This window comes from Nerophis lumbriciformis, linkage group LG33, assembly GCF_033978685.3.
Source record: "Nerophis lumbriciformis linkage group LG33, RoL_Nlum_v2.1, whole genome shotgun sequence".
NCBI lineage: Eukaryota > Metazoa > Chordata > Actinopteri > Syngnathiformes > Syngnathidae > Nerophis > Nerophis lumbriciformis.
Genome location: NC_084580.2, coordinates 11,809,140 through 11,822,148, shown reverse-complemented (window position 1 = coordinate 11,822,148; position 13,009 = coordinate 11,809,140). Strand labels below are relative to the sequence as shown.

Genomic DNA, 13,009 nt, shown 5'->3' with positions numbered 1-13,009 from the left:
TTTGTGTCTGACCTCAGTAACACGTCTTTTTATTTGCCAATTTGCACAACTTTTAGAACTTTTGATTTCAAGCCTTTGCCGTATGTGTCTTCTCTGTCCTTGACTTTCCAACCTTCTTGTTTACTTATGTGCTATGAGTTCCTGGTTGCCTGTTGTTCACACAACCCACATTGATATATATTTTAATCTCTTGGCATTTCTAACATGTGTGCGTAAATCCCGTTTCACTTAAGCACTCTCATCTTCTGCGTCGTAAATCTTCCTGCCGTCAATGTGTATCCTCCCCAACCGCTCAGTGACACATCACAACCGTCATCAAGCACTCCTTCGCTCCATTAAGCCTCAGCTGCTGTTTAAGTCCACAGCACTGTTTTTCTGTGTGTATTTTACAAACTCCCACTGACATTTTGCATTAACTTGCAATGTAAAAGCATCAGGCGCAATTTCGTCATCTGTAAGATGAGGGAAAAGCAGAGCATTTAGTGATTTAGCTCTAAATTTGAAATCATTCTGTAATGGCCAAGTAGATGTACCTTTGTAGTTATGTTTGGACTTTGCACATTTTATAAATAAAAAAATAAGGCTCCCCCCATGAAAAGAGCTGTATATTCAGCAGATGCGAGTGCGACAGGCATGCTGTCCCCACAATCCAAGAGGCTCAGCACCGCTAAGCACTGCCACCTTGTAGCACGTCGCTACAGGGATTAAAAACATGGCACGTTCTTTATTCAAAGTATTTTCATCTCTCATGCCAGTTCTCCGCTTTGCTTCCTCTTACATTTTTTCCTGTCTGCACTACTTGCAGTGCTCTATCAGAGGAGGAGAAGACGACGTTACGTGCCGGGCTCATCACAAACTTCAATGAGCCTGTCAATCAGGTTAGTGGTGCCACTCCACTCTACTGAAATTACACCTGCCCTGTTGGTGGACTCTATCACAGAACCTAGCTGGCAATCAAATTGTGATAATGTCTGATTTTCAACGAGGTAGTATTATGTAGAACACTGATTGCCATCTATTGACATCAACCTAAGCTGTCGACAAGAAGGTAGCGCGCAATTTCCCTTCAATCTTTTGGAGTAAGAAGTGCAGAAATGTAGGGAAAAATCAGTGCAAATACTGTCGCCCAAGTTTGTCAAGTATGTTGTTTCTACTAGGGATGTCCCGATCCGATATTTGGATCGGATCGGCCGCCGATATTTGCAAAAAAATGCGTATCGGCAAGGCATGGGAAAATGCCGATCCAGATTAAAAAAACTCCGGTCCGTGTTTTCCAACGCACCGATTTAAATAATATATTCCACTTTTCTGCTGCTCCCTAATTTCCGTTCCGCATTTTCCAGCACACCTTCAACACATCCACATCACGAAAGACACGCAGTTGCTTTTAGCTGCTGGCATTACACGACAGGCTCTTCTCACTCTTTCCTGTCTGTCTTTCTCACAGATAGCAAACGCACCTTCTTACACACGTCACATACTGTCACGTCATACGTCACATACGTATACGTCCTCACGGAGCAGAGAGGTAGCAGCATGCTAACGTTAGCTGTGATGCTAGCGCAGCCGGGCTAGCAAACTTCCCTCTAGGGTGCGCGCCTGTGCAATTGCGCACTGCAAATCTATGCCACGCACAAAATCAAATAAAAAAATAAGCGCATAACAATTTTCGACACACGGACGCGCCAGAGAAAACAGTTTTCGCCATCATTGTTCAAATATTGTAACGTCTGTCGAGACGCTTATCTCCATTCGGTGCCACACGTCCACACCATCAAAATGCCGAGGCAAAAATTTCCACATCAACACCGTATGAAAAAATTAGTGATTTTTTTAGTTGTGATTTCCCTCTCTGCATGAAAGTTTAAAAGTAGCATATATTAATGCAGTATGAAGAAGAATGTTTTAATGTAGACACATAGAATCATCAAACTGCTGTGATTATATGCATCAAGTGTTCATTCAAGGCTAAGGCATAATATCCAGATATATATCGTGTATCGCAATATGGCCTTAAAATATCGCAATATTAAAAAAAGGCCATATCGCTCAGCCCTAGTTCAATGATGCCATTTCTGTTTGTCATGTATAATTTTGTCTATTTTGTGTTTATCCTTGAATAAACAGGTCAGCTTCTTGTTACCAACCATTGTGTACTATTCAAACTCCCCTAATTCAGCTGGCTATTTGTTATCAAGAGTACTAAAACCCTTTTCAACATGATTCTGACAACTAAGTAGGCTAAATAACTTTAAACTTTAATACATGCTCGGATAGGCCAGTATCGGTCAGTATCGGATCGGAAGTGCAAAAACAATATCGGTATCGGATCGGAAGTGCAAAAACCTGGATCGGGACATCCCTAGTTTCTACTAATCATAAAATATGGATTATATCTTTCCCTCATCCTATAAAGGCTTGAAGCCCAAAACAGGCATGAGGGAAACAGTGTGAGCTTATGGAAATGACAACAGTCCAATGAGGTGCAATTGTGAGGAGCTCATTGAGAGGCAGAATACACAATCAACCTTTGAGAGCTACTGTGGCTGCAAACTAGACCCAGCTGGCAAGATAAAAGGCCCGAGAAATGAAGTAATTTTCTCACTTTTCGAACGCACAGTGCTGCTCAACACATGTCTGACACTATTTGAATGGAAAGGAATGCACCCCTGATTGTAGTCTTTGGGATTTGACCAAAGATTGACGGCGTAGCGAAGTTGGTAGAGTGGCCGTGCCAGCAATCGGAGGGTTGCTGGTTACTGGGGTTCAATCCCCTCCTTCTACCATCCTAGTCACGTCCGTTGTGTCCTTGGGCAAGACACTTCACCCTTGCTCCTGATGGCTGCTGGTTAGCGCCTTGCATGGCAGCTCCCGCCATCAGTGTGTGAATGTGTGTGTGAATGGGTGAATGTGGAAATACTGTCAAAGCGCTTTGAGTACCTTGAAGGTAGAAAAGCGCTATACAATTATAACCCATTTATCATTTATTTATCATTTAAATATTCCTGGAATAGCAGGGTTTCCCCTAGATTACCAAGATACCTGTGGCGGTGTGGTCACCATGACGTGACATATATTTGCACAATTTGCCATTGTGATATGATTTTATTTAAAAAGGCTCAAAATATGTAGACGTTCTGTACATTCAAAAACAAATCTGTTTTTATTATTAATTAGTATTAACATACATTTTTATATTATATAGTTTTGCTATATTTTCAATTTGTTGCTGCTAATTGTACAATGTAGTTTGTTGAGAAATATTCAAGTGTCTAGAAACTTTTAGTGGCTTTTTCTTTACTAAAAACGACTAGCAACAAATCTAGCATATTTTTCTGGTGTTATTATAGCAAATGTTAATAGGAATCGATTAATAATAGAATAGAATAAATATAAAAATAGACTACATTGTGATCCTGTTGTGCAAATAGAATGTAAAAACAATGACGGCAAACCAAATCAAATAAAACCCCACCACAGTTGGTACACATGTGCATGTATGACATGAAAAGGAAAAGCCAAATTAACTATCCGGGATTCTGGCCTAGTGGTTAGAGTGTCTGCCCTGAGATCGGTAGGTTGTGAGTTCAAACCCCGGCCGAGTCATACCAAAGACTATAAAAATGGGACCCGTTACCTCCCTGCTTGGCACTCGGCATCAAGGGTTGGAATTGGGGGTTAAATCACCAAAAATGATTCCCAGGCGCGGCACCGCTGCTGCCTACTGCTCCCCTCACCTCCCAGGGGGTTAACAAGGGGATGGGTCAAATGCAGAGGACACATTTCGCCACACCTAGTGTGTGTGTGACAATCATTGGTACTTTAACTTTAACTTAACTACTGTAGGAGTCTACGTGATTATGACACCCTCTGCCCACCAAGTGATGAGTTATACAGCCCCATAGCCAGATGATTGATTTGTTTATTCCAAAAAAAGATGAAGAAAAAAATTCTGGGTGGTATTACTTTAAATCAGAGTGTTGGTACACGGGTTAATATATTGTTATACTTGTGTGACAGGTTATAGTGTGTGAGGCACTTCTGCAACACATAGTTTCATTATACATTAGTTAGTTGAGACTTTCGTGTTTTATATGTACAGTATGTCCTTAATATGTACAGTATATGATGTACAGAGTAAATTGACTAGAGCACCCTGAACAAGATGTTTGACCAGCAATCAATCTGACAGCAATCAAAATGTAATTGGTATTTTTCTCTTATTATAAAAGTTAAAACATTATTCATCCATTGTGGGACATTCACAATAGAGTTTAAATGAATCCTTGTTCTTTTTTTCTGCAACTTTTCAGTGTTTGTTAAACTTGATTACCAACTACCAAATTACATTTTGTAGAATGAAGGGCACAGAAACTAAATCGCAAACTGCCTCCGGAATGTAATATGTTTGACAGCATTTGCAAGTAATGACTGCCCACACTTTTCACTTTTTTTGAGCTGCTGCTGCTGCCGCAATAGGGGCAATAATTCAAGAAACAAGTGGTGTGTGTCAACCTGACAGTATATGGAAGATGGCCCTGATTGGTGACCATCCTGCTTTCACCAGCTTGTGGGGCCTGAGGGACGGCCCTCAAACATCAGGGCTGTTAGTGTCCATACGGCAGGCTGGGAATGCTATTTAGATGCCATATGTCTCCACAGGAGTATCAGCTCCCTGCCAAACCAAAGCCAGATTGCATGTCAATGTTTTTGTCCACTTGTACTTAAAAAAAAAATGAGAGCAGTCATTTATCAACTTAAAAAAACGACTGCGTGTTTCTAACAGCAAATACAACATTCCAAGCTAAATGAGAGCTGTCTTGGATTTTTTTTCTGTAATCTATCCTAAAGTTCTAAGCTTCTGAAGTTCAACTATTTGCAATGACACACCACTCCTCTTGCTGTCTCATGCTTTGCCTCTGGTCATTCTTTTTCCCCTCTGTGTGCTTTGCCAATAGATAGCGACCCAGATCGCGGTGCTGATAGCCAAGGTAGCCCGTCTGGACTGCCCCAAGCAATGGCCGGAGCTCATCCCTATTCTGCTGGAGTCGGTCAAGGGCCAGGATGGCCTACAGCAGCACAGAGCCCTGCTCACTTTCTATCACGTTACCAAAACCCTCGCGTCCAAACGTCTGACACATGACAGGCGGCTTTTTCAAGATGTGAGTCGGCTCCTTTTGTTATCGGTCTCTTACCAAGCAGTCTGGATTTGTGACCATTTTTCTATAACATGCCTTTGCCTACATATTTTTTGTTTTCCTGCAACACATGTATGGTTCCACGAGCTACCTGTAGGAGATGCTGTTTAGCTGCTATTAAGTCAAGTCAGTCAAGCATGAGATTTACAGCAGTCCTATTCCCTTTGCATACAAGTGTGCCCGTATTTTTACATGATTGACATGTTTGTGAATAGTATTTCCTGTGTGTGTGTGCGTGTGCGTGTGCGTGCGCGCGCGACTCTGTTTAGAGGCAAGGTTGTTAATGCGATGCAATGGTTTCTTCAAAAGTGGCTGTGAGTCTCATCAAATCAGAGCCTGTTTTTGAAATGCCATTCAGGGTTTTCAAGAACACAAAAATAAAACAAAAATATGACATTTAGGAGAATAAAAGTTATAGGGCAAAACAAAAAAATCAGACTACCAAGATGGAGTCAGTCATTTTAATATGCACTGTGATCACAACTTGAAGGTTGTTCCATACCTATGTTAGATTTCCCTCACCTTTCTCGTTGGCAGTCTGTTTTTAACCTCATTATGTATGGCTGTATACATTTACACTTCCACCAACTATAGACATTTTGCCTCATGACTTAAAGGGGAACATTATCACAATTTCAGAATTGTTAAAACCATTAAAAATCAGTTCCCAGTGGCTTATTATATTTTTCGAAGTTTTTTTCAAAATTTTACCCATCACGCAATATCCCTAAAAAAAGCTTCAAAGTGCCTGATTTTAACCACCCGTCTATTTTCCTGTGACGTCACATAGTGAAGCCAACACAAACAAACATGACGGAAAGAACAGCAAGCTATAGCGACATTAGCTCGGATTCAGACTCGGATTTCAGCGGCTTAAGCGATTCAACAGATTACGAATGTATTGAAACGGATGGTTGTAGTGTGGAGGCAGGTAGCGAAAACGAAATTGAAGAAGAAACTGAAGCTATTGAGCCATATCGGTTTGAACCGTATGCAAGCGAAACCGACGAAAACGACACGACAGCCAGCGACACGGGAGAAAGCGAGGACGAATTTGGCGATCGCCTTCTAACCAACGATTGGTATGTGTTTGTTTGGCATTAAAGGAAACTAACGACTATGAACTAGGTTTACAGCATATGAAATACATTTGGCAACAACATGCACTTTGATAGTGCAGACAGCCCAATTTTCATCAATTAACATATTCTGTAGACATACCCTCATCCGCGCTATTTTCCTGAAAGCTGATCTGTCCAGTTTTGGAGTTGATGTCAGCAGGCCAGGGAAGCTAGGGTCGATAGAGGGTTTAGCTCGCTCGTCTGCGGGAACAAACTGCCGCCATTGCTTGCCGTGCTACCGAGGACCTTTGTCCCTGAATTGCTCACACACTCCGGCAGATTCAATGAGGGTCTGGCGGCAGATTTCTTTGACTTTATCGTTGGAAATGCATCTGCTTTGAGTGTCGCAGGATATCCACATTCTTGCCATCTCTGTCGTAGCATAGCTTTCGTCGGTAAAGTGTGCGGAACAAACGTCCAATTTCTTGCCACTTTCGCATCTTTGGGCCACTGGTGCAACTTGAATCCGTCTCTGTTCGTGTTGTTACACCCTCCGACAACACACCGACGAGGCATGATGTCTCCAAGGTACGGAAAACAGTCGAAAAAACGGAAAATAACAGAGCTGATTTGACTCTGTGTTTGAGAAAATGGCGGATTGCTTCCCGATGTGACGCCACGTTGTGACGTCATCGCTCCGAGAGCGAATATTAGAAAGGCGTTTAATTTGCCAAAATTCACCCATTTAGAGTTCGGAAATCGGTTAAAAAAATATATGGTCTTTTTTCTGCAACATCAAGGTATATATTGATGCTTACATAGGTCTGGTGATAATGTTCCCCTTTAATCTGATTGCATCTACCATGCAATTAATGGTAATGGAACATATTATTTTGGTAAGGACAATGTATTCTTGTTGTTCTCAGTTTTTGTGTGTCAAAGCACTCCCTTAAGATGGATTTACAATGAACAATTTCTACACTACCTGCAATGGAAAGCCATACCTAAGGAACTCTTCTTACGCTGTTGGGTTTGTTGCTGTTGTTTCACTTGTGTTCAGTAGGTGTTGCATTACAACATGGGTGTCAAACTCTGGCCCGCGGGCCAAATTTGGCCCTTGAGGCAATATCAAATTAACATTAGAGCTGGCCCGCCGGTATTATACAGCGGCAGTGCCGCTGTAACACCGCATTCACCGCTAATACTCATACTTGCCAACCCTGTCGATTTTCCCGGGAAACTCCCGAAGTTTAGTTCCCCTCCCGAAAGTCTCCCGGGGCAACCATTCTCCCGATTTCCACCCGGACAACAATATTGGGGTTGTGCCTTAAAGGCACTGCCTTTAGCATTCTCTACAACCTGTCGTCACGTCCACTTTTCCTCCATACAAACAGCGTGCCGGCAAAGTCACATAATATATGCGGATTGTACACACACATAAGTGAATGCAACTCATACTTGATCAACAGCCATACAGGTCACACTGAGGGTGGCCGTATAAACAACTTTAACACTGTTACAAATATGCGCCACACTGTGAACCCACACCAAGCAAGAATGAAAAACACATTTCGGGAGAACAACCGCACCGTAACACAACATAAACACAACACAACAAATACCCAGAACCCCTTGCAGCACTAACTTTTCCGGAGCGCTACAATATACACCCCCGCTACCACCAAACCCCGCCCCCCAACCATGCCGACCTCAGTTCTTTTATTTTTAAATTTATTAGCCTGTGGAAAAAGTTACTGTTGATATTTACCTCAGAAGGCTGCAAATAGAAAAGAGGCATTACATTTTTTATTTAAATTGTATTTAATATACCATTGATGTTTTTTTGTTTGTTTTTTGAAAGTTGATTTTGCCCTATTAAGTTATATAAGCGTTGCTTGTTCCATATTCAGTGTTAAAGCAAATCAGTGTAGCAAACTGAGCAATAATTAACGTTTTATTCATGCACTTTCTCTTGCTACTTCAAGGCTTGAATGTTTGAATTATTCATTATTGTTATTTTGTTTTCAAATATATTATTAGCCTGTGGAAAAAGTTTATTTTGATATTTACCTCAGAAGGCTGCAAATAGAAAAGAGGCATTCAATTTTTATTTAAATTTTATTTGATATGCCATTGATATTTTTTTTATTATTATTATTTGAAACTCGATTTTGCATGCCACTATAAAGTTATATAAGCCTTGCTTGTTCAATATTCAATGCAAAACTTGTTTGGGTCCCTATTAAAAGTTTAATTTGTTCAACCTTGGCCCGCGGCTTTGTTCAGTTTTAAATTTTGGCCCACTCTGTATTTGAGTTTGACACCCCTGCATTACAAGGTGTTTGTGGCTTTCTGTGGATTCTGAATGCTAAAACCAACAATGCAATAAGCTTTCCTTTATCATCTGTGGCAAAAATTCAAAGAACTGCACCCAATTTAACACAATTTTAGTATGCTGTGCAGCCACATGCTCAGTTTGGGGGAAACTCGTAACTGTGCAATAAAGCTGCCACAGCCTGTCAAGGCAGATTGCCAGTCCATCAAGTGAGCAGAATAATTAAAACTAGAGCAACAAGTTTTAAAGCCAATGACCAGTTTCCAGGCCTACTTTTGTCACTCACAAACCAACAGTCAATGATTTAGGTCAGGTCAGAGTGTAACCCTGCAGAGCTCTTTAACCAGTATGGTAAAGTAACCAATTGCAAGTGTATTCAAACACTGTTTCTAAAACATATGCTTTTTGGCACTGTTTCTGTTCATTGGATGACTTTTATTTATCCCTTTTATGTGACAGAATTATACCATAATTAGGGCTGTTAAGTTAATGCTGTAATAAGTTATCGTAAATGTACATTAACGACTCTATTTTTTTAATGCCTGATTGATTTGCACACGTTTTGTGTGATCATCCCGTAGTGTTGGAAAATGCAGCTACGTTCCACTTGATGTTGAGCCGTAGTTCCAAAGCCCTGGCAGGTCGCCGTTTCCATCCACGGTTGTTGTAAGCCGAGTCAGCACCGGCCGAGGGGTGACATTTTAACTTCTGTGTTTTGATACAAGTGTAGCACATTCAAAACACACATTTTGTATTGTTAAAATCATGCTTTGATTGTCAAAGATGTTTGGTAATGTAACATTTGATATTCCTACCTAAATAAATGCTAGTACGTCGGATGAACATTGTAAAGGAAAATGCATTTTCTGGCAGGCTGAAATAATGTGTACATTTCTTTATAACATGTTCTGGTTGATAACTACCGTATATGTATTTTTCAGGCTGATCGCACAGCAATATTACACTTTATTACAAAATAGAGAAGGCTACGACATTGTTATGGAGTACATGCTGTACAAAACGTAATGTACAGACTATAAGAAGTATTAATTCTGGGAAAACTATAACAGGTTACATTACCAAACATTTTTGACAATCAATGCATGACCGTAACAATGCACATTTTTGTGTTCTTAATGCGCTAAGCTGGTATATAAACATATAAATTATGTCAGGGATACAAAATCTGACACATCTTTTTTTCATTTTCAGTTATAAAGCGTTTGTGTCCGTTTTGTGATAAGCTGTTTAAGATGCATAATGTTTGACAAACAAACATTTGCATAAATCAACCAAATTGATTGATGTTGATAGCAATAAAAACTTAAAAATAATATGTCTAGGGTGTACATATCAAAGATACAAAATTATATCAATCTTCAATTAATCGCAATGAATTACTAGTTCACTATGGACAAAATGTTCATTTCAATGAATATTTTAATTGTTGGTTAGCACCAGCGAGGTTGATTCCTTGCTGGTGCTAGTAGTGCTGGGTCTCAGTGTTTACGTGTAATGCTTATGTTGCCCCAAAAGTGCATAACAGCAGTCTTCTGACATCAAGTGATGTTACTTTGGATGACATACAGATGAATGTATGGATTGCTTTTGCATGCTTGTGGTTAGGCACTAAAATGAAAAAAGATAGTGTATGGTATGCTGCTTGCTGCTATGTTTCGCTGACCTGAAGAGAAAGGAAAACGCTTGATCTAAAAGCTAGATAATTGGTTACACATAAGGAAGTGAAGGAATTTATGTATTTTTTGCTTTTTATATCATTTAGACAACTGCTAGTACAAATTAGTGTTTGCTGTCCAAGACAGTTAAATTAATTTGGTGCTTAAAGAAGCATATGCACTCATACAATACCATATTTTCCAGACTATAAACCGCACCCACTAAATTTGAGAAAACATTTTTTTGTCATATTAGCCACACTGAAACTATAAGCTGCAGATAGATAACTGGTCTCTGTGAAAGGAAATATTTACCCAGACTGATTTTGTAAATGTTTACATACCTTAATTGTTTCCAAACGGCGCCTGTAACCCGGCAGTAAAACGGCTGATCAAATAAAACAGAAAAGTAATTGATCTCTTTTCGTCATAAGATTTTTTTCTTTTTTTAGTAAGGTTCAATATGTTTATCAGGATTCTTCTTGCACGTACTTTGTAAACACTTTGAAAAGTGGATCATTTTAGTACATTGTTTGATTTCTTTGCTTAATCCAGTCTTTCTCTAATAGGGGGGTGAAGTGCGATGCCAGGGGGGGATGCGTTTGACCTCGGTGAACATGCTTTTATTGCCGTACCAGAATATGACGAAGCGTATGTAGCTCTTGGCTTCACTGTAACCACGGTGGGAGACGAGGAAAGAACGGTGTGTTTTTGCCTTTAATGTAATAAGCTTACAATTTAATGCAGTGTTATAATTAGAACAATTTTAAAAACAATTTTATAGTCACGGTGGAGAGTGGCGGGGGGATATTTTCTTCTCTCTAGGGGAGGGCCTAATGCTTGTCAAATATTTGACAAGCATTCATTCCATAATTTAGCTGTTAGCAAAGAAAAAATCATAGATTAGCCACACCTATGTATAAGCCGCAGGGTTCAAAGCTTGGGGGAAAAGTAGCGGCTTATAGTCCGGAAAATATGGTGTTTACACTTAAATCATATGTAAGTGTTGTTTATTTTGTATACCTGTTACATTGCTGACTATTGTTAGTATGACAATTCCATATCAAAGTATAATCCAATGCTCATTATTGGGCCACAGTTGTCTGAGCCACTGGTCTACACGATGTAGTATACACTGCATAGTTAAAAGGACCAGCAGTGCTTTTGTTTGCCTTTGATCATCTTATTTCGTTCTACTTGAGTATGCCCTTCTTGGAGAAAATTTAATTGGCTCGGGGCCCAAATAATGTTATGGGAGCAAGGGAAATAGCAATTTCATTTAGACTTAAATGAGACCTGTGGCTCAGCGGTCCATATTGGCTCCCCATTTGTGTGTTTTTCTTCTCTATCTTGGGTATTACAGGAGTCCACTTGTTTATTGAGGATGTAGGTTTTTGGTTGTCAGATGCTTGTTGATGTCATTTGACAACTAGTTTAGACTCATGCCATGCGCTCACCAGCATGTTGCTGAAAGCGACCACTGATCCGACTGATTTTGATCAGCGCGTGATTGACTGTATTGTGTGTGTGTTGGCAGCTGGCATCAGGCATTTACAGCTTTGCATGCTCCCTGTGGACCCACCACACGGACTGCTTCCTCCAGCAGATCTGTGCCCGAGATGAGACGGCGGCTCTGGCCTCGCTGGAGAGAACACTGCTGTCTCTCAAAGGTAGCACAACACACACCTGCACCACGACACAATCCAAGTGTGTTTGACATTTCTAGGCAGTTTCATACAAAGTAGTACCATAATTAGTTTTTTTTTAACCTTTTGTATCTTAGATTGCATTCAGTTGAATAATTAGTTTTGAGAACATTGTTCCACCTGACTGAGTTGTTAGAGAAACAAAGGAAAGACATTTGAATTTCTATTCCCTTAGCATACACATAGAAAATGCTGTTTCTTTTACAGTCCGTGCCGCGGCACGTCCCCGAGTCAGTTATTGTCCACTTTACATTTGAATTAGTGAAAACATGCTGCCATTGGTTAGCTGAGTTTAGTATTGTTAGTCATTGACCATGACGATGACACAATTTTGGTAGTACTGGTACATAGATTCAATATATAGGTACTATTCAGACAGCCTTTCCCACCCATGGTCTGATTGATCAAAATCCAACACCCAAAATTACTATATATATAGTACAAAACACACAATTTGCTCACTAAACTATATGGACATTATAGAAAATGTCTAAGCGCCAAACACAATTCAAAATTACACCCATCTAAAAGTACCAAGTCTGATGGGTGAAATTCACAACACTGCACACTTTGACATGTTTGACACATTTTAGCTGCTTGATATTTTTGATGGCTTATAAAGGGAAGTAAGCATATTTAATGTTCTATCATTTATACTTCATATTGTAGTGATGTGGGCTGTAAATGTGTTGTTCAGTTTGTTAGCTAAAGGTTGTTGTAATGATTGCTTTAACAGACGTTTCTATGTTAGTTTTTGATATTATAAATACTACATATTTTACTGTTGTTGCTGTCATATTTCACTATATATATATATATATATATATGTATATATATATATATATATGTGTGTGTATAATTGTATTTATTTATATATGTATGTATAATTGTATTTATGTATATATGTATGTATATGCATATGAACAGTGTTGGGACTAACGCGTTACAAAGTAATGCGTTACTGTAACGCCGTTACTATCGGCGGTAACTAGTAATCTAACGCGTTATTTTTTATATTCAGTAACTCAGTTAC

The 13,009-nt window shown here is 39.7% G+C and overlaps 1 protein-coding gene across 2 annotated transcripts in view; it reads left to right on the top strand.

Annotated features, from left to right (window-relative positions):
- ipo11 (importin 11) overlaps positions 1-13,009 on the top strand; it is a 245,195-nt gene that overhangs the window by 19,525 nt on the left and 212,661 nt on the right. Inside the window, exons 4-6 of one of the 2 annotated variants that reach the window (XM_061928188.1) lie at positions 806-878; positions 4,959-5,162; positions 11,808-11,940. In XM_061928188.1, the coding sequence (XP_061784172.1) occupies positions 806-878; positions 4,959-5,162; positions 11,808-11,940 (410 nt within the window). The remainder of the gene's footprint in view (positions 1-805; positions 879-4,958; positions 5,163-11,807; positions 11,941-13,009) is intronic. The other variant, XM_061928189.1, reaches the window with a different exon arrangement.